This window comes from Anomaloglossus baeobatrachus, chromosome 3 (genome assembly GCF_048569485.1).
Source record: "Anomaloglossus baeobatrachus isolate aAnoBae1 chromosome 3, aAnoBae1.hap1, whole genome shotgun sequence".
NCBI lineage: Eukaryota > Metazoa > Chordata > Amphibia > Anura > Aromobatidae > Anomaloglossus > Anomaloglossus baeobatrachus.
Window position 1 is genome coordinate 561102235 of NC_134355.1, and position 21975 is coordinate 561124209.

Below are 21975 nucleotides of genomic sequence, written 5' to 3' on the forward strand. Positions count from 1 at the left end.
ACGGGCTCCTCAGTTTTGGTGCAAAAGCAAGAAGGAGGAAAAAAAATTATAAACTGGTTTAAGGTAAATTCAATCCGAAGGAATATCAGAGAACTGAAACCATTCAACATGAACAACATGTGTACACAAAAAAACAGGGGCGGGTGCTGGGTCTCCCAATTGGAGCTAGAAGAAAAGGAATTTACGGTAAGTACACAAAATTCCCTTCTTCTTTGTCGCTCCATTGGGAGACCCAGACAATTGGGACGTCCAAAGCAGTCCCTGGGTGGGTAAATAATACCTCATAATAGAGCCGTAACGGCTCCGTCCTACAGGTGGGCAACCGCCGCCTGAAGGACTCGCCTACCTAGGCTGGCATCTGCCGAAGCATAGGTATGCACCTGATAGTGTTTCGTGAAAGTGTGCAGGCTCGACCAGGTAGCCGCCTGACACACCTGCTGAGCCGTAGCCTGGTGCCTCAAAGCCCAGGACGCACCCACGGCTCTGGTAGAATGGGCCTTCAGCCCTGAGGGAACCGGAAGCCCAGCAGAACGGTAAGCTTCGAGAATTGGTTCCTTGATCCACCGAGCCAGGGTTGATTTGGAAGCCAGTGACCCTTTACGCTGGCCAGCGACAAGGACAGAGTGCATCCGAGCGGCACAGGGGCGCCGTACGAGAAATGTAGAGTCTGAGTGCTCTCACCAGATCTAACAAGTGCAAATCCTTTTCACATCGGTGAACTGGATGAGGACAAAAAGAGGGTAAGGAGATATCCTGATTGAGATGAAAGGGGGATACCACCTTAGGGAGAAATTCCGGAACCGGACGCAGAACCACCTTGTCCTGGTGAAACACCAGGAAGGGGGCTTTGCATGACAGAGCTGCTAGCTCAGACACTCTCCGAAGTGAAGTGACTGCTACTAGGAAAACCACTTTCTGCGAAAGGCGTGCGAGAGAAATATCCCTCATTGGCTCGAACGGTGGTTTCTGAAGAACCATCAGCACCCTGTTCAGATCCCAGGGTTCCAACGGACGTTTGTAAGGAGGAACGATGTGACAAACCCCCTGCAGGAACGTGCGTACCTGTGGAAGTCTGGCCAGGCGCTTCTGAAAAAACACAGAGAGCGCAGAGACTTGTCCCTTAAGGGAGCCGAGTGACAAACCCTTTTCCAATCCGGACTGAAGAAAGGACAGAAAAGTGGGCAAGGCAAACGGCCAGGGAGAAAAACCCCCAGCAGAGCACCACGACAGGAAAATTTTCCACGTCCTGTGGTAGATCTTGGCAGACGTTGGTTTCCTAGCCTGTCTCATAGTGGCAATGACCTCTTGTGATAATCCTGAAGATGCTAGGATCCAGGACTCAATGGCCACACAGTCAGGTTGAGGGCCGCAGAATTCAGATGGAAAAACGGCCCTTGAGACAGCAAGTCTGGTCGGTCTGGTAGTGCCCACGGTTGGCCGACCGTGAGATGCCACAGATCCGGGTACCACGACCTCCTCGGCCAGTCTGGAGCGACGAGGATGGCGCGGCGGCATTCGGCCCTGATCTTGCGTAACACTCTGGGCACCAGTGCCAGCGGAGGAAACACATAAGGGAGTTGAAACTGCGACCAATCCTGAACTAAGGCGTCTGCCGCCAGAGCTCTGTGATCGTGAGAACGTGCCATGAATGCCGTGACCTTGTTGTTGTGCCGGGACGCCATTAGGTCGACGTCCGGCATCCCCCAGCGGCAACAGATCTCTTGAAACACGTCCGGGTGAAGGGACCATTCCCCTGCGTCCATGCCCTGGCGACTGAGAAAATCTGCTTCCCAGTTTTCCACGCCCGGGATGTGAACTGCGGAGATGGTGGAGGCCGTGGCTTCCACCCACATCAAAATCCGTCGGACTTCCTGGAAGGCTTGCCGACTGCGTGTTCCGCCTTGGTGGTTGATGTAAGCCACCGCTGTGGAGTTGTCCGACTGAATTCGGATCTGCTTGCCTTCCAGCCACTGCTGGAACGCTTTTAGGGCAAGATACACTGCCCTGATTTCCAGAACATTGATCTGAAGTGAGGACTCTTGCTGAGTCCACGTACCCTGAGCCCTGTGGTGGAGAAAAACCGCTCCCCACCCTGACAGACTCGCGTCCGTCGTGACCACCGCCCAGGATGGGGGTAGGAAGGATTTCCCCTTCGATAAGGAAGTGGGAAGAAGCCACCACCGAAGGGAAGCTTTGGTTGCCTGAGAGAGGGAGACGTTCCTGTCGAGGGACGTCGGCTTCCTGTCCCATTTGCGTAGGATGTCCCATTGAAGAGGACGCAGGTGAAACTGCGCGAAAGGGACTGCCTCCATTGCTGCCACCATCTTCCCCAGGAAGTGCATGAGGCGCCTCAAGGGGTGTGACTGACCTTGAAGGAGAGATTGCACCCCCGTCTGTAGTGAACGCTGCTTGTTCAGCGGAAGCTTCACTATCGCTGAGAGGGTATGAAACTCCATGCCAAGATATGTCAGTGATTGGGTCGGTGTCATATTTGACTTTGGAAAATTGATGATCCACCCGAAACTCTGGAGAGTCTCCAGAGTAGCGTTGAGGCTGTGCTGGCATGCCTCTTGAGAGGGTGCCTTGACCAGCAGATCGTCTAAGTAAGGGATCACCGAGTGACCCCGAGAGTGGAGGACCGCAACTACTGCAGCCATGACCTTGGTGAAAACCCGTGGGGCTGTCGCCAGGCCAAAAGGCAGTGCCACGAACTGAAGGTGTTCGTCCCCTATGGCGAAACGCAGGAAGCGCTGATGCTCTGGAGCAATCGGTACGTGGAGATAAGCATCTTTGATATCGATCGATGCAAGGAAGTCTCCTTGGGACATTGAGGCGATGACGGAGCGGAGGGATTCCATCCGGAACCGCCTGGTCTTTACGTGTTTGTTGAGCAGTTTTCGGTCCAGGACAGGACGGAAAGACCCGTCCTTCTTTGGAACCACAAACAGGTTGGAGTAAAAACCGTGACCCTGTTGCTGAAGAGGAACAGGGACCACCATTCCTTCTGCCTTCAGAGTGCCCAGCGCCTGCAGAAGAGCATCGGCTCGCTCGGGAGGCGGAGATGTTCTGAAGAATCGAGTCGGAGGACGAGAGCTGAACTCTATCCTGTAACCGTGAGACAGAATGTCTCTCACCCAACGGTCTTTTACCTGTGGCAGCCAGGTGTCGCAAAAGCGGGAGAGCCTGCCACCGACCGAGGATGCGGTGTGAGGAGGCCGTAAGTCATGAGGAAGCCGCCTTGGTAGCGGCACCTCCAGCGGTCTTTTTAGGGCGTGACTTAGACCGCCATGGATCGGAGTTCCTCTGATCCTTCTGAGGCCTTTTGGACGAGGAGAATTGGGACCTGCCCGCACCCCGAAAGGACCGAAAACCTCGACTGTCCCCTCCTCTGTTGGGGTAATTTTGGTTTGGCCTGGGGTAAGGATGTTTCCTTTCCCTTGGATTGTTTGATGATTTCATCCAACCTCTCACCAAACAAACGGTCGCCAGAAAATGGCAAACCGGTTAAGCACTTTTTGGAAGCCGAATCTGCCTTCCATTCCCGTAGCCACAAGGCCCTGCGTATTGCCACCGAATTGTCGGCTGCAACCGCCGTACGGCTCGCAGAGTCCAGGACAGCATTAATAGCGTAGGACGCAAATGCCGACGTTTGAGAGGTTATGGACGCCACTTGCGGCGCAGACGTACGAGTGATTGCGTCAATTTGCGCTTGACCCGCTGAAATAGCTTGGAGTGCCCATACGGCTGCGAATGCTGGAGCAAAAGACGCGCCGATAGCTTCATAGATGGATTTCAACCAGAGCTCCATCTGTCTGTCAGTGGCATCCTTGAGCGAAGCCCCATCTTCAACTGCAACTATGGATCTAGCCGCCAGTCTGGAGATTGGAGGATCCACCTTGGGACACTGAGTCCAGCCCTTGACCACGTCAGGGGGGAAGGGATAACGTGTATCCTTAAGGCGCTTGGAAAAACGCTTATCTGGACAAACTCGGTGTTTCTGGACTGCCTCTCTGAAGTCGGAGTGATCCAGAAACATACTCGTTGTACGCTTGGGGAACCTGAAACGGAATTTCTCCTGCTGAGAAGCCGACTCCTCCACTGGAGGAGCTGAGGGAGAAATATCCAACATTTGATTTATGGACGCTATAAGATCATTCACTATGGCGTCACCATCAGGAGTATCCAGGTTGAGAGCGGCCTCAGGATCAGAATCCTGAACAGCTACCTCCGCTTCATAATACAGAGAGTCCTCCCTCTGAGACCCTGAACAATGTGATGAGGTCGAGGGGATTTCCCAGCGAGCTCGCTTAGGCGGTCTGGGGCTGCGGTCCGTGTCAGAGACCTCACCCTGGGATCTATGAGACACCCCGGGGGAACATTGTTGTTCCAACTGAGGGGAACCAGGGGGCAATGATTCCACAGTGCCCATGGTCTGAGATACCGGTCTGGACTGCAAAGCTTCTAGTATCTTAGCCATAGTCTCAGAAAGCCTTTCAGTAAAAACTGTAAACTCCGTCCCTGTCACCTGGACAGTGTTAGCAGGTGGTTCCCCCTGGGCCACCCTTAGCAGAGGCTCCGGCTGAGAAAGTGCCACAGGGGCCGAGCAGTGCACACAATGAGGGTCCGTGGAACCTGCCGGTAGTGAAGCCGTACATGCGGCGCAGGCAGCATAGTAAGCCTGTGTTTTGGCACCCCTGCTTCTTGTGGGCGCCATGCTGTTGTCTCCCCTGAGCAACACAGGAGGGTATATAGCCAAAACTCAACCGTGCACCATACAGTGTAAAGTATAGCCTATAAACATATAATCTATAAGTACACTTCTGCACAAGTGGGGCCAGCACCTGAGGTGCTGCTTACCGGCCGCTCAAAGTGGTTGTGTGGCCACCAGAATCCCTGCCTGGGTCTCCCAGAGCTTGTCTCCCCTCTCCAGCGTCAGAGGAGCTGACAGGAATGGCTGCCGGCGTCCTGAGGAGAGGAGGGAGCCGTGGGCGTGACCCAGAAAGTGCGGGAACTGGTGCCCCACTGTGCACAGTGAGGGGGGTGGAGTATGCAAAGCATGCTCCAGCCCTCAGTGCTGCCGTCCTGTACAGCGTCCCGCCCTTCCCCTGACTGGCAGGCCTGGGGGCGGGAAGAGAATGAGACTAGGCCGCAGAAGCCGGGGACTCGAGTTATAAGCGCGGCCGCCGTATAAGCGCGGTCGGCGCGGAAGTCCCCGGCGCACTAACAGTCCCAGCCGCGCCGCAGTGATAACAATGGCAGCGGCGGTCAGCGCGGTAGTCCCCATACACTAACACACTCAGCGACGCTGCAGTGTGTAATGGCACAAATGCGGTCAGCGCCGCGGTCCCCGGTGCACTAGCACACCCAGCAATGCTGGAGTGTTGCTGTGCGCGGTCCCCACGGGGACACAGAGTACCTCAGAGTAGCAGGGCCATGTCCCTGACGATACTCGGCTCCTTATCCAGCAGAGTCCTCAGGAGCTGTGGATGGAGCACGGTCTCAGTGCCTGGAGACCGATAGGATCCCACTTCACCCAGAGCCCTAAGGGGGATGGGGAAGGAAAACAGCATGTGGGCTCCAGCCTCCGTACCCGCAATGGATACCTCAACCTTAACAACACCGCCGACAAGAGTGGGGTGAGAAGGGAGCATGCTGGGGGCCCTGTTAAGGGCCCTCTTTTCTTCCATCCGACATAGTCAGCAGCTGCTGCTGACTAAGCTGTGGAGCTTATGCGTGCATGTCTGCCTCCTTCGCACAAAGCAAAAAACTGAGGAGCCTGTGGCAGCACGGGGGGTGTATAGGCAGAAGGGGAGGGGCTTTACACTTTTAGTGTAATACTTTGTGCGGCCTCCGGAGGCATAGCCTATACACCCAATTGTCTGGGTCTCCCAATGGAGCGACAAAGAAATTTAATAAAATTATAGCGGCAATATACTATTTATTGGAAAAATAGCAAGAAATAATTATTTTTCTTAAATTTAATTGTCGGACTATGTGTGTGTTTAAAGGGACATATGAAATCATTATTTTACTGTCCAAAAAACATGCGTTTTGGTAGTCCAACGCATGTTTTCTGCACATAAAAAGCAGGTAAAAGGCAGGAATTTGAAGGAATCTTGGTTTTTGCAACTTCTCATTGACTTCAATGTTAGCAAAATGGCAAAAACAATTGACATGCTGATTCTTTGAACGCATGGTTTTTGCCAAAAAATATGCAAATTCGCAGATGCGTTTACAAACGCAAAGTGGAGTCGGAAAAATCACAAATGCGATTGAAATGGCTGGAAAATGAAAACGCAAGCATTTTGGCATAAAAAAGGTGCTTCTCAAAACGCACCCAAAAAGCACCTGAAAAGGAGGTAAAAACGCAAAGTGGGGCCCTAGCCTAAGGCTATGTGCGCACTTTCCGTCGTCCTACATGCAGTTGTAAACGCACGTTTTAGCCTTAATTGATTTAGCCAAAGTTGCCTTTTCCAGAAATTTAGCGCAGAAAACGCATGCGTATTTACCGCGTTTTAGATGCGTTTTTAGCGCTTTTTCCATGCGTTTCCACATGCGTTTTCACAGATGCGTTTTGAACATCAAGACACTGCTAAATAAAGATTAAATAGTCAAACAGAATGAAAAAAGAGAAAAAAAAGGGACAAATCTATATTAATGGGAAAAATAATGGAAAAAGATATATTTAATAAAATTATAGCGTTAATATACATTTTATCGGTAAAATAGCAATAAATGCATATTATTCTTAAATTTAATTGTCGGATTATGTGTGTGTGTAAAGGGACATATCAAATCATTATTTCGATGTTCAAAAAGCATGCGTTTTGGTAGTCCAAAACGCATGTTTTCTGCAATGAAAAAGCAGGTAAAACGCAGGAATTTGGATATTTCTTGCTTTTTGCTACTTCTCATTGACTTCAATGTTAACAAAACGCACCACAAATGGCAAAAACAATTGACAGGGTCCTTTTCTGAACGCATGGTTTTTGACCAAACTTATGCAAATTTTGAGATGCGTTTGGAAACGCAAAGTGCGGACAAGAAATCATGAATTCTCATTGTCTTTAATGGAAAACCAAAACGCATGCATTTGGGCACAAAAACGCTGCAGTTCAAAACTGATCCTAAACGCACCTGAAACGCAGGTGAAAACTGAAAGTGCGCACATAGCCTAAGAGCTTTGTCACGTTGATTGCTGCACATGCAAAGTGCAGAACCCAATTAGCAATCCATCTTAACATGCCTTTATTTGCATGCTACAGCAGCCCCTGGCTGCCTTACTAAATAGCTTTCTGACCGATGGGCGGGCAGTCACTGTGAATCCACTCTCTTCCAAGAAGAAGCAGTTGTTGGGTGGGGAATCCAATTTTGTGCCCCCATAGAATTTGGCATCGCTGGAAACCAACCCCACAATATGCCACTTTCCAAACATCTAAATAAGGACGTTTGGGTGGAATGCTTAAATATATGGAAGCCCCATTCAGTGAAACAGACTAGTCGCATCAATTCCCACAACATGTCAAAAACCCCTTTCTACGTTGTGGGATATCCCATAATGGGGGTGCACCTAATCCGGGATCCTAACAGCAAGCAAACCTGTGGCAAAGTGTGGTGGTGTAAGGCATTATAATTTTTTTTTCTTTTAAATATATAGCAAAAACTGAGCCTAGGCCTAACCAAGCCTGGGACTAACCAAGCCTAGGCCTACTGGCTGGAAGCATGACTGTCTCTCTCCCCACTATATGAAGAAGGGATTGTCAGCGTGCAGTTTCCGGGATCTGTACCCATACTTGCAGCCAGCGGAGTACTAGGATAGTCAATAGTGAAATGTTACCACCTTCCAAGACAAGATTCAAAGGTGATCTGACTCCCTTGCAGCTACTGATCCTTAAGTACCCCTATGGCTCTGGCCACCAAACAAGTAGTTTTTTTCCCCACTCTAAGGGGTAGTTTGCACACTGCGACATCGCTAGCCGTTTGTAGCGATGCCGAGCGTGATAGTACCCGCCCCCGTCTCACATGCGATCGCTTGTGATAGCTGCCGTAGCGAACATTATCGCTATGGCAGCTTCAAACGCACTTACCTGCCCTGCGACGTCGCTCTGGCCGGCGACCCGCCTCCTTCCTAAGCGGGCGGGTCGTGTGGCGTCACAGCGGCGTCACACGGCAGGCGGCCAATAGAAGCGGAGGAGCGGAGATGAGCGGGATGTAAACATCCCGCCCACCTCCTTCCTTCCTCATTGCAGGCGGGACGCAGGTAAGGTGATGTTCCTCGCTCCTGCGGCTTCATACACAGCGATGTGTGCTGCCGCAGGAACGAGGAACAACATCATACCTGTCGCTGCAGCGAAATTATGGAAATGACCGACACTACACCGATCATACAATTTCGACACTTTTGCGATCGTTAATCGTAGCAAAAAGGATTTATATACTCCGATGTCGACAACGACGCCGGATGTGCGTCACTTTCGATTTGACCCCAATGATATCACAGCTGCGATGTCGTAGTGTGCAAAGTACCCCTAAGTGTATATGTACATGTTAAGTAAGTATGTGTTATGCTAAGACCCCACTTTGCGTTTCCACCTGCATTTCAGGTGCTTTTTAGGTCCGTTTTGAGATACACCTTTTTCATGCCAAAAGGCATGCGTTTTGATTTTCCAGCAAAGTCTATGGAAAATGTGGATTTCTAGACCGCACTTTGCGTTTTTAAACGATGCGTTTAATTTGCATATTTTGTGGCAAAAACCATGCGTTCAAAGAAGCAGCATGTCAATTGTTTTTGCCATTTTGGGTGAGCTTTGCTAACATTGCAGTCAATGAGAAATGGCAAAAACCAAGATTCCTTCAAATTCCTGCGTTTTACCTGCTTTTTATGTGCAGAAAACATGCGTTTTGGACTACCAAAACGCATGCTTTTTGGACATTAAAATAATGATTTCATATGTCCCTTTACACACACATAGTCCGACAATTAAATTTAAGAAAAATAATAATTTATTGCTATTTTTCCAATAAATAGTATATTACCGCTATAATTTTATTTCTATTTCCTTAATTATTTCTAAAATTCTATATGTGTTCCTTTTTTTTCTCTTTTTTCATTGTGATTGACTGTTTAACCCCTTCAGCCCCAAGCCTATTTTGACCCTAAAGACCAGGCCATTTTTTGCAATTCTGACCAGTGTCACTTTATGAGGTTATAACTCTGGAACGGTTCAGTGGATCCCGGTGATTCTGAGATTGTTTTTTCGTGACATATTGGGCTTCATGTTAGTGGTAAATTTAGGCCGATATTTTTTGCATTTCTTTGTGAAAAAAACGGAAATTTCGCGAAAATTTTGAAAATTTTGTAATTTTCAAACTTTGATTTTTTTATGCTCTAAAACCAACGAGACATATGACACAAAATAATTAATAAATAACATTTCCCACATGTCTATTTTACATCAGAACAATTTTGGGGAAAAAAAAAAAAATGTAAGGCAGTTATAGGGGTTCAAAGTTTATGAGCAATTTCTCATTTTTACAACAAAATTTACAAAGCCACTTTTTTTAGGGACCACATCACATTTGAAGCAATTTTGAAAGGTCTACATGACACAGAACACCCAAAAGTGACACCATTCCAAAAACGGCACCCCTCAGACTACTCAAAACCACATTCAAGAAGGTTATTAACCCTTCAGGTGCTTCACAGTAACTAAAGCAATGTGGAAGGAAAAAATGAACATTTTACTTTTTGCAACAAAAATGTTAATTTAGCCTCAAATATTGCATATTCACAAGGGTAGCAGGATTAAATGAACCCCCAAAATTTGTAGGGCAATTTCTACTGAACACGCAGATACCTCATATGTGGCGAAAAACCACTGTTTGGGCGCACGGCAGGACTCGGAAGGGAAGGAGCGCCATTTGACTTTTTTGAACAGAAAATTAGCTGGAATCGTTAGCCGCACCATGTTGCGTTTGGAGAGCCCCTGAGGTGCCGAAACAGTGGAGCTCCCCCACATGTGACCCCATTTTGGAAACTAGACCCCTCATGGAATTTATCTAGATGTTTATTGAGCACTTTGAGCCTCTGGGGGCTTCACAAAAGTTAATAGAGTTGAGCTGTGAAAATAAAAAAAAATTTTTTTACCACAAAATTGTTACTTCAACAAGGTAGCTTTTTTTTTCACAAGGGTATCAGGAAAAATTGCACCATAAAATGTATTGTGCAATTTCTCCTGAGTACACAGACACATCATATGTGGTGGAAATAAAATGTTTGGGCGCACAGCAGGGCTCGGAAGGCAAGGAGCGTCATTTGACGTTTCAAACGCAAAATTGTCTGGGACAATTAGCGTATTCCATGTTGCGTTTGGAGACCCCCTGAGGTGCCGAAACAGTGGAGCTCCCCCACATGTGACCCCATTTTGGAAACTAGACCCCCATGGCATAGAAAAAAAAAAAACAGCGGAAGATGGGGGGGGGGGTGGGGGGCGGCAGATGGGGCGGCAGCAGATGGGGGGGCAGTGGCATATACAGGGAGCATCTGTGATTGTGAGACGGCGGCTGGGATAGGGTGGGGGCGGATGGGAGAGGGCGCAGTGGATGCAGGAGCGGCAGAGGATGGGGGGAGGGAGCGGGTGGGGGGGATGGGTGGGAAGGGGAGTGGGAGGTGAGATTGGGGATAGTTACCCTACAGGATGGATCTAGGCAGCTGGATCACAGGAGATGAAGGAGGCAGCAGATCGGGGAGGGTGAGAGGTGGGGGAGGGAGCGCAGCGCAGATCACGGAGGAGACAGGTGAGCAGAGCACAGATCACGGAGGAGACAGGTGAGCAGAGCACAGATCACGGGGGTGAGAGGTGAGGGAGAGCGGACAGCAGATCACGGGGGTGACAGGTGAGGGAGCACAGATCATGGGGGAGACAGGTGAGCAGAGCGCAGATCACGGGGGTGAGAGCTGGAGGGAGAGTGGACAGCAGATCACGGGGGTGACAGGGGAGGGAGCACAGATCACGGGGGTGACAGGGGAGGGAGCACAGATCACGGGGGTGACAGGGGAGGGAGCACAGATCACGGCGGTGACAGGGGAGGGAGCACACATCACGGCGGTGACAGGGGAGGGAGCACACATCACGGCGGTGACAGGGGAGGGAGCGCACATCACGGCGGTGACAGGGGAGGGAGCGCACATCACGGCGGTGACAGGGGAGGGAGCGCACATCACGGCGGTGACAGGGGAGGGAGCGCACATCACGGCGGTGACAGGGGAGGGAGCGCACATCACGGCGGTGACAGGGGAGGGAGCGCACATCACGGCGGTGACAGGGGAGGGAGCGCACATCACGGCGGTGACAGGGGAGGGAGCGCACATCACGGCGGTGACAGGGGAGGGAGCGCACATCACGGCGGTGACAGGGGAGGGAGCGCACATCACGGCGGTGACAGGGGAGGGAGCGCACATCACGGCGGTGACAGGGGAGGGAGCGCACATCACGGCGGTGACAGGGGAGGGAGCGCACATCACGGCGGTGACAGGGGAGGGAGCGCACATCACGGCGGTGACAGGGGAGGGAGCGCACATCACGGCGGTGACGGGAGGGAGCGCACATCACGGCGGTGACAGGGGAGGGAGCGCACATCACGGCGGTGACAGGGGAGGGAGCGCACATCACGGCGGTGACAGGGGAGGGAGCGCACATCACGGCGGTGACAGGGGAGGGAGCGCACATCACGGCGGTGACAGGGGAGGGGGCGGGTAGCTGACCACGGGGGTGAGAGGTGGGGGGGGGAGCGTGCAGCACATCACGGAGGGGAGGGGGCGAGCAGCACATCACGGAGGGGAGGGGGCGAGCAGCACATCACGGAGGGGAGGGGGCGAGCAGCACATCACGGAGTGGAGGGGGCGAGCAGCACATCACGGAGGGGAGGGGGCGAGCAGCACATTACGGAGGGGAGGGGGCGGGCACCGATCACGAGGGGGAGGGGCCGGGCAGCAGATCGGAGGGAGCGGTGGCACTATGACAGATGGAGGAGGACAGGGTGCACGATCCCTGTCCTCCTCCATCTGTCATAGTGCCACCGCTCCCTCCGATCTGCTGCACGGAGGTGAGGGGCCGGGCAGCAGATTGGGGGGAGCGGTGGCGGCAGCGGATCGGGAGGTGTGGGGGTGAGGGCAGGAGATCGGGGAGACAGGTGGCAGATCGCGGAGGGCAGCGGCGGCGGATCGGGACGCTTTTCGTACAGTGCAATAGCAGCGCGGCAACTTCCGGGTCCCATGCTCCGGTCTCATAACAGCATGGGACCGGAGCTTGTCGCCCTGCCATTGCACTGTGTACACTCACTGTGCTCAGTGTTCTGGCGTGCTGCAGGGACGACAAGTGAAGCTGATGGGGGCGGTCACCGGCAACAGGTCCACTGTGATTGGAGAAATCGGTCACAAGGCCGATCTCTCCAATCAGAGCATTGGAGCTGGGGGAGGGTGATCCAGTGAGGTCACCCAGCTCCAGCCAATGGCCAGTGCTACAGCTGCACTGGCCAGGGCTGGATTTCAATGTTTCAGTCATTTTAAATGGCTGGAACATTACAGTGGCTGTGATTGGTTGAGCGGCGTTCGTCAGCCAATCACAGCCTCCGTAGGTCCGGGGAGGAGGCACCACCCCTCCTAAGGTCAGGAACAGGTCCCCTCCTCCCCGAATCTGCGGTTTTTGTTAACATATTGCAGTCACCGGAGGCTCCGGTGCCGCGATTCCGCCATGACGGAAAGATCCGTCCTTGGTCGTTAAGGCCCAGGGCACAAGGACGGATCTTTCCGTCCATGGTCGTGAAGGGGTTAAACTTTATTTAGCAGTGTCTTGATGTTCAAAACGCATCTGTCAAAATGCAGGTATAAAAGCATGCAAAAAGCGCTGAAAACGCATCTAAAACACGGTAATTACGCATACGTTTTCAGCGCTAAATTTCTGAAAAAGGCAACTTTGTTCAAATCAATTAAGCCCAAAACGTGCGTTTAGAACTGCAAGTAGGAGAACACAAAGTGGGGTCTTAGCCTTAGGCCTGAAACACACATCCGTGAAACACGTGCGTGTTTGGTCCGTTTCCGTGTATACTGGAGACATGGCCAAACGTGCACCAATGTTATTGTATGATAAAAGCTCCACGTGCGTTTTTGATGCATGTCCGTTTGTCCGTGTCCGTGATCCGTACCTGTGTGCGTTTTGCACGGCAGCATGTCCGTTTTCTGCACGCAACACGCAGCACGGACCCAATGAAAGTCAATGGGTCTGTGCGCACGTCCAAGTGACACGGACGCATCTCTGTTTGCTCCCTGTACGTTTTGTGCTTTTTTCAGGTGATGTCAGTCTTTTTTCTTTTTCTGTTTCGCTCTCTCCCTCAGTCCGTCGGTCGGTCTCTATGTCTGTCGGTCGGTCTCTCTGTCTGTCTGTCCCTCTAGCTGTCTGTCAGTCAGTTCCCCCCCTCTCTCATACTTACCGTTCCCCGATCCCCGGCGCGGCGCTGCACGGCTGTTATAAAAACTTCGGCGGCTTTTACTATTTTGAAAAAGCCGGCCGCCCATTAATCAATCTCGTATTCCCTGCTTTACCCGCCCACCGGCGCCTGTGATTGGTTGCAGTCACACACGCCCACCACGCTGAGTGACAGCTGTCTCACTGCACCCAATCACAGCAGCCGGTGGGCGTGTCTACACTGTGCAGTAAAATAAATAAATAAATAATTAAAAAAAACGGCGTGCGGTCCCCCCCCCATTTTAATACCAGCCAGATAAAGCCATACGGCTGAAGGCTGGTATTCTCAGGATGGGGAGCTCCACGTTATGGGGAGCCCCCCAGCCTAACAATATCAGTCAGCAGCCGCCCAGAATTGCCGCATACATTAGATGCGACAGTTCTGGGACTGTACCCGGCTCTTCCCGATTTGCCCTGGTGCGTTGGCAAATCGGGGTAATAAGGAGTTTTTGGCAGCCCATAGCTGCCAATAAGTCCTAGATTAATCCCTTCCATGATTAATCTGTAAGTGACAGTTAAAAAACACACACACACCTGAAAAAATCATTTATTAGAAATAAAAAACACAAACAAATTCCCTCATTACCAATTTATTAACCCCGACAAAGCCCTCCATGTCCGGCGTAATCCACGGACCTCCAGCGTCGCTTCCAGCTCTGCTGCATGGAGGTGACAGGAGCAGCAGACGACACCGCCGCTCTGGTCACCTCCACGCAGCTAATGAGATGAGTAGCGCGATCAGCTGCTGTCAGTCAGGTAACTCGCGGCCACCGCTGGATCCAGCGGTGGCCGCGGGTAACCTCAGTGACAGCAGCTGATCGCGCTACTCATCTCATTAGCTGTGTGGAGGTGACCAGAGCGGCGGTGTCTTCTGCTGCTCCTGTCACCTCCATGCAGCAGAGCTGGAAGCGACGCTGGAGGTCCGTGGATTACGCCGGACATGGAGGGCTTTGTCGGGGTTAATAAATTGGTAATGAGGGAATTTGTTTGTGTTTTTTATTTCTAATAAATGATTTTTTCAGGTGTGTGTGTGTTTTTTAACTGTCACTTACAGATTAATCATGGAAGGAATCTCGGGGAGACGCCTGACATGATTAATCTAGGATTTAGTGGCAGCTATGGGCTGCCAATAACTCCTTATTACCCCGATTTGCCAACGCACCAGGGCAAATCGGGAAGAGCCGGGTACAGTTCCAGAACTGTCGCATCTAATGTATGCGGCAATTCTGGGCGGCTGCTGACTGATATTGTTAGGGTGGGGGGCTCCCCATAACGTGGAGCTCCCCATCCTAAGAATACCAGCCTTCAGCCATATGGCTTTATCTGGCTGGTATTAAAGTGGGGGGGACCGCACGCCGGTTTTTTTAATTATTTATTTATTTATTTTACTGCACAGTATAGACACGCCCACCGGCTGCTGTGATTGGGTGCTGTGAGACATTCAGCGTGGTGGGCGTGTGTGACTGCAACCAATCACAGGCGCTGGTGGGCGGGTAAAGCAGGGAATACGAGATTGATTAATGGGCGGCCGGCTTTTTCAAAATAGTAAAAGCCGCCGAAGTTTTTATAACAGCCGTGCAGCGCCGCGCCGGGGATCGGGGAACGGTAAGTATGAAAGAGGGGGGGGAACTGACCGACAGACAGCTAGAGGGACAGATAAGACAGAGAGACCGACCGACAGACATAGAGACCGACCGACGGACTGAGGGAGAGAACGAAACAGAAAAAGAAAAAAGACTGACATCACATGAAAAAAGCACAAAACGTACAGTGAGCAAACAGAGATGCGTCCGTGTCACTCGGACGTGCTCACAGACCCATTGACTTTTATTGGGTCCGTGCTGCGTGTTGCGTGCAGAAAACGGGCATGCTGCCGTGCAAAACGCACACATGTACGGATCACGGACACGGACAAACGGACATGCATCAAAAACGCACGTGGAGCTTTTATCATACAATAACATTGGTGCACGTTTGGCCGTGTCTCCAGTATACACGGAAACGGACCAAACACGCACGTGTTTCACGGATGTGTGTTTCAGGCCTCAAATTGACTATGCCCCTGCATATCCTGGAAGCATTGGTAATGTAACCAGCAGCATCATGCTACCTCCTGTTTACTGGGTCCATAATATAATCACTGTATGTCTTGACTCAGTTCAAAACCACAGAAAGACAGCAGAGGCTATGTTTATTTTTTTTTTTAACTTTAAATCAGGATGTTGAAGAATAATTGTCCTAAAATATTAGATCCATTCATACAATTCAGATTGCTTTGGTTCTTAAAAATGCACAAAAACAATGTTGAAATTTTACCTAAAGCTGATTTTCAACAGCTTTCAGAATACAAACTGTATCCATGAATAGATAGATATCTTAGGCCAGATGTGACTGATGTACTTGGTGTGAAAACCCAGTCAGATTGGCTTTATAATCCTGATTTAAAAAAAAAAATGGATTTGTACGTGATTATACACCCATTTATATACAAAGTAAGTACAGCAGCCTCATTGGGTGCTGGGTGTTGGACAGCCACTGATCTATACCGTGGATCGGTCATCAATGTCATTAGTCTAGACAATCCCTTTATGTTTTTTAGCTTTACATTGTTTGGATGTAGCAGTGAAGTGTAAATTGCTCTGGACATGATCGCTCCTCATCGTACCTCTGCTGCTCCTCCTCCAGCCTTGTCATGGCACTCTTAACCTCTGTGCTGTGATCCTTATCCATTCTGTGGAGAGCAGACTCTGCTGAATCCAGTTGAGCCTTTAACTAATAAAAATACAGGAAAAAACATACTGTTACATGGTAATTTTTCTAAAATCCCAAACCATGATCATATGATTGACTCTGATCAAAATGGACTAAACCGTACGAATAAACATCAAAAAATGCGCAGAAAAGTCTAAGACAACGTGGGTCTCTGTAGTAAAACGGGCTTTACACGCTACAACAAATCTAACGATGTGTCGGCGGGGTCACGTCGTAAGTGACGCACATCTGGCATCGTTAGTGGTGTTGTAGCGTGTGACAGCTACGTGCGATTGAATGTAAAACCGTTCATCGCATACACGTCGTTCATTTCCTTAAAATTGCACGTCAGGTTGTTTAATGTTCCCGAGGTACCACACATCGCAGTGTGTGACACCCCGGGAACGATGAACAGATCTTACCTGCATCCTGTGGCTCCCACCGGCAATGCGGAAGGAAGGAGGTGGGCGGGATGTTTACGTCCCGCTCATCTCCGCCCCTCCACTTCTATTGGCCGGCTGCCGCGTGACGTCGTTGTGACGCCGAACGTCCCCCCCATTTCAGGAAGTGGATGTTCGCCGCCCACATCAAGGTGGTATGGAAGTGTAAGTACGTGTGACGGGAAATAATCGTTTGTGTGACACAGTCAACAAATTGAATGTGCCGCACATACGATGGGGGCGGGTACGATCGCATACGATATCGTATGTGATATCGTAAGGTGTAAAGCAGCCTTAAGAAGACTCTATATTGGGACTATGATGGGCTAATATTATTCTGGCTGGTAATTGGTGACCCATTTAGATTAATCTTGAGTGCTGGGTTTAGGTGAAGGGTTTTGGTGCTTACTCTTTTGCTTGGACCATTACTCTAATTTTGGACCTTTTCCTTCATTATTTACAGAAGTTTCATCCTTGCTGCTAGTACCTTCTCTTTATTGAATATCAGCACTGATTATTCATTGGAATCTATAACAGGGGAAATCAATGTTGAATTGGGATTATAATGTAAAATATTACAATTTACCCACTGGATAAATGATAGTTATTAGATCAGTATGAGTTCCAGCTCTAGGGTTTCCACTGATCGGTAGAGAGGGGGATTTATATCACTAGTTTCCCCCTGGTTCTCCCCTGGGAGCAAGATCATGGCCAAGAGAAGTTGAATGGAGCGGTTTGGTCGCGCATGCGCCCTATTGTGATGTCTATGGCACTGATGATATGCACTACTGTCTGTTGTAACTCCCCTTGGCCAGGTGGCAAGGAAAAACATAAGAGAACAGGGAACATTGATCCTACATTTTGTATGTTAGTATGCGTCTCAACTGGGCCCAAAAGAGGGTCTCGCGCCAATCTCAGTTTTCTAAAGGAATGCCCTTCAACTCAAATATCAGGAGACCATGGAGCTAAAAGGCAAAGGGGCAATAATGTCAGGATGAACATATAAAAAGAAAAGCAACCAAAGTGTTTATAGGCTATAAAATATAAACTTTATTCAATCCAAAAAATTATTTATCAAAAAAGGACAGACAATTATAAAGACACATGAATAGGGCCAATAAAGGGAATGAGTGCTACCTAGATGGTAATCAAGAGGGGAAAAAACCCACAGCAATGTGGGGAGGAGAGTGAGACTAAGGTCATTAATATCCAGCAGCCCCTAAGAGTCAGTCTCTATATACACCACAAAAAGACACCCATAGTGTGCTTTCCTCCTAACAGTATATGGTGAAACCCAGTAGTTAAATACAATTTTGTTACAGTGGTGAGGGAGAAAAGGACTTCAGCTGCTTACTCATAAAATAAAGGCTCACTCAGCTCCTAGCATGCATAAAGATACACCTTCCGACACGCGTTTTGCATTTTCTGATAGTCACTATGTCTTCAGATGCTTACCGAATACTGAGAACTATTCTAGTATTCATCATGACAATAAAAATGCTCAAGTTCCCAATTGACTTGCATTAGGTTTATAATTCTTAACAAATACCGGAATAGTACTTTGGTACCGAACACGAATAGTTAATATTCGCTTATCACTAATCATCACATAGAGTTCCAGTCACTGTAATTTGACATACATGGAATCTCCTTGGCTAGTTGGCTTAATCATAGATGGATTTTGATAGACATGTATGGGTTTTAATATGACAGAATAAAAGTTTGTCTTTACTTCAGCTGGCAAGGTGTTGGATCTTACTGTTTAACTGGACATTTAGTGTAGATCCTCCAGGGGATGATCCATGCACAGGAAGAAATGGCCAACAGATGAGCTGACTAACAGTGTGTGCATAATATTAAAGTGAATATTAATACATTTGTAAAAATTTGAGCCTCTATTGGAAATTCTGGGATCCGTAGAGTGACAGATCTGGCACTGAGTCGAGGCTTTTAGTATGAACAGAAGTCACCAAAAAGATGTGTAGTCTGCCTGTATTATACTCCAGATCATAATTAAGGGTGGAAACACACCAGAAACGTGTTGATGCATAAGCCATTATAGCTGTTTGCTTGTGAAAGTTTTGATGTCCTGTGTACTTGAAATTCTCAAGAAATAAAGCAGAAATTGTTCATTTCAGTTGGACTTTCCTGTTTAAAGGCCGCTTTACACGTGGCGATTTATCGTGCGATCGCACCCGCCCTCATCGTTTGTGCAACACGGGCAATTTGTTGCCCGTGTCGCACAAAGTCGGTAACCTCGTCACACGTACTTACCTTCCAAATGACCTCGCTGTGGGCGGCGAACATCCTCTTCCTGAAGGGAGAGGGACGTTCGGCGTCACAGCAACGTCACACAGCGGCCGCCCAATAGAAGCAGAGGGGCGGAGATGAGCGGGACGTAACATCCCGCCCACCTCCTTCCTTCCGCATTGCCAGTGGAATGCAGGTAAGTGTCACGCTCCCCGGGTCCTCTGCTCCGCTCCCCGGGTCCTCTGCTCCGCTCCCCGGGTCCTCTGCTCCGCTCCCCGGGTCCTCTGCTCCGCTCCCCGGCTCACCTGCCACGCTCCCCGCGCTTCCCAGGCCTCCTGGTCCCCGCTCCCGGCGCCCGTCGGCTTCCCAGTCCCTGGCCGGCTCTGCTGCGTCCTCCTCTCAGCTTCCTGCCTTGGCTTCTGGCACCCGGGCCGCGCGCATGCGCATTAGGGCGCGCGCGCGGTCACTGACCCTTTCTTAAAGGGCCAGTGTCCACTGACAGGAAATGATGCACGCAGGTACAGGGTATAAAGGGGGTTAATGTCCAAGGGAAAGGGAGCGGGGCCTGTTCTTCGTGTTTTCCCAAGCTAGGAGTCAGGTCTCCTTGTGTTCTGTGAGATACTTACCTCTCTGTCTTCTAGAGCCGATCCTGCATCGCCATCCGGTCCTGCTGTATCTCGAACCCCGAACGCTGCCCATCTGCCATCCTGACAGTCCGTACCATCTCGGTTCCCTGCGGTGACCCGTCATCTCGCTCCAACGGTTCCGGACCCCGCCTGACATCATCACGGCTTCCGAACCTGAGCTCCGTCACCCGGACCACCATCAGTGACCTCGTGGTCCCAGGGACTTCTCCATTGTGTTCTAGTGCACGGACTGTCCTGCTACCTAAAGTGCTCCGGCTACCGGACTCCTTTCCCTCATCGGGGAGTTCGGCCCAGTGGATCCACCTCCCGGGTCTGCCCGTCCATCTGGCCCTAACAGTAAGAACAGGCCATGGATCCCGCCGAAGCACTAGCGGCCTTGCATGAGGAACTCCAACGCCAGCGTGAAGTCCAGACCCGCATGCTGAACTTTATGACTTCCGTGGACACCCGCCTGACCACGCTACAAGCGGCAGTCACGTCTTCAACATCCCGAGCCTCCACTAGTCAATCCACGGCTCCAGCTCCCGTGGCAGTCTCCTCGGATGCTTCCAGACTGCGTTTGGCCTCACCACCCCGGTACGCCGGAGATCCCAAGACCTGCAGGGGGTTTATAAACCAATGCTCCCTCCATTTCACGCAGCTGCCACATTTGTTTGCCTCCGACCAAGCCAAGGTCGCCTTCATCATGTCTCACCTAGAGGGCGAGGCACTGGCGTGGATGAACCCCTTGTGGGAGAAGGAGGACCCTATGACCAAGAACCTCCAGGAGTTCCTGCAGGCCTTTCGCAGCACCTTTGACGAACCCGGACGCGCCTCCGCGTCTGCTTCATCTCTTCTCCGGTTACGTCAGGGAACTCTGACGGTGGGTCAATACGCCATCCGTTTCCGCACCTTGGCTTCAGAACTCGGGTGGAATAACGAGGCCCTAACCGCCGCCTTCTGGGAAGGACTCTCGGGTCGAATCAAAGACGAGCTGGCTGGACGTGACGTACCCTCCACCCTGGACGCCCTGATTACCCTAGCGACTCGAGTGGACATACGCTTTCAGGAGCGGTCCAAAGAGGTGTCCCGTGAGAGACGTCCGGTAAGGCATTCCTCTCCTCCACAGAAGCCCGCCGTACTCCAGTCAACGGCCTCTGGTGTCTCCATCCATGAGCCCATGCAGATCGACCGTGTGCGACAGTCTGAACTACGTCGAGCAGAGCGGCTCGCCAAGGGTCTCTGCTTCTACTGCGGAGAGGGCACACACCTGCTACGCGCCTGTCCAGAGAGGCCGGGAAACTTCAAAGCCTAGGGTTGGTAGGAGAGGCCACCCTAGGTGCTGGGACTCTCTCAGACCCAGTTACATGGACTGTGCAAGTGACAACGGGAGAGACGCGGTTTACGGCTGAGGCGTACCTCGATTCGGGGGCAGCAGGCAATTTCATCCAGCAGGCCACGGTGGACAAGTACCAGGTACCTGTTACTCCACTCGCCAAACCTCTTGTGATTGCCTCTGTGGATGGGAGACCCCTCTCTGACACCATCTCCTGGATCACCAAGCCGCTTGAACTGCGTATCGGTGCTCTGCACACCGAGAACATCGCTCTCTACGTCCTCCCACATATGTCACATCAAATCCTGCTGGGCCTTCCTTGGTTGCGGACACACGAGCCTTCAGTCAGCTGGGGCACTGGTGATATCACTCGATGGGGGTCTTCTTGCCATGAGAACTGTCTGAAGACCATACAACCTATCCGGCGACCTCCGGTTCCCGAGTCCCTACCGGGACTGCCCTCAGCCTATTGGTCCTTCGTGGACGTCTTTGATAAGAAGGAGTCCGAAGTACTTCCGCCACATCGTCCTTACGATTGTGCCATTGACCTGCTCCCGGGAACTACCCCACCTCGAGGACGGATATATCCACTGTCTCCAGCCGAAACAAGGGCCATGTCTACTTACATCACAGAGAGCCTGGCAAGGGGATTCATTCGGAGATCCTCCTCTCCTGCTGGAGCAGGCTTCTTCTTCGTAAAGAAGAAAGAGGGCGACCTATGCCCATGTATAGACTACCGGGGATTGAACCTAATCACCGTAAAAAACAAGTACCCCCTGCCGCTCATCCCCGAATTGTTTGATCGGCTCAGAGGAGCTCGTGTGTTCACCAAGTTGGATCTTCGGGGTGCCTACAACCTGGTCCGCATCCGCTCAGGGGATGAATGGAAGACCGCGTTCAACACTCGAGATGGGCACTATGAATACTGCGTGATGCCCTTCGGCCTGTGTAACGCACCAGCAGTCTTCCAAGAATTAGTGAACGATGTGTTCCGGGACCTTCTCTACGTCTGTGTGGTGGTATATCTGGATGACATCCTTGTCTTCTCT

At 50.9% G+C, this 21975-nt stretch overlaps 1 protein-coding gene across 1 annotated transcript in view; it reads right to left on the reverse strand.

The window, feature by feature from the left end:
• CROCC2 (ciliary rootlet coiled-coil, rootletin family member 2) overlaps nt 1-21975 on the reverse strand; it is a 324826-nt gene that overhangs the window by 162724 nt on the left and 140127 nt on the right. The window contains exon 6 of the mRNA XM_075340867.1: nt 16189-16295. Within this exon, the coding sequence (XP_075196982.1) occupies nt 16189-16295 (107 nt within the window). The remainder of the gene's footprint in view (nt 1-16188; nt 16296-21975) is intronic.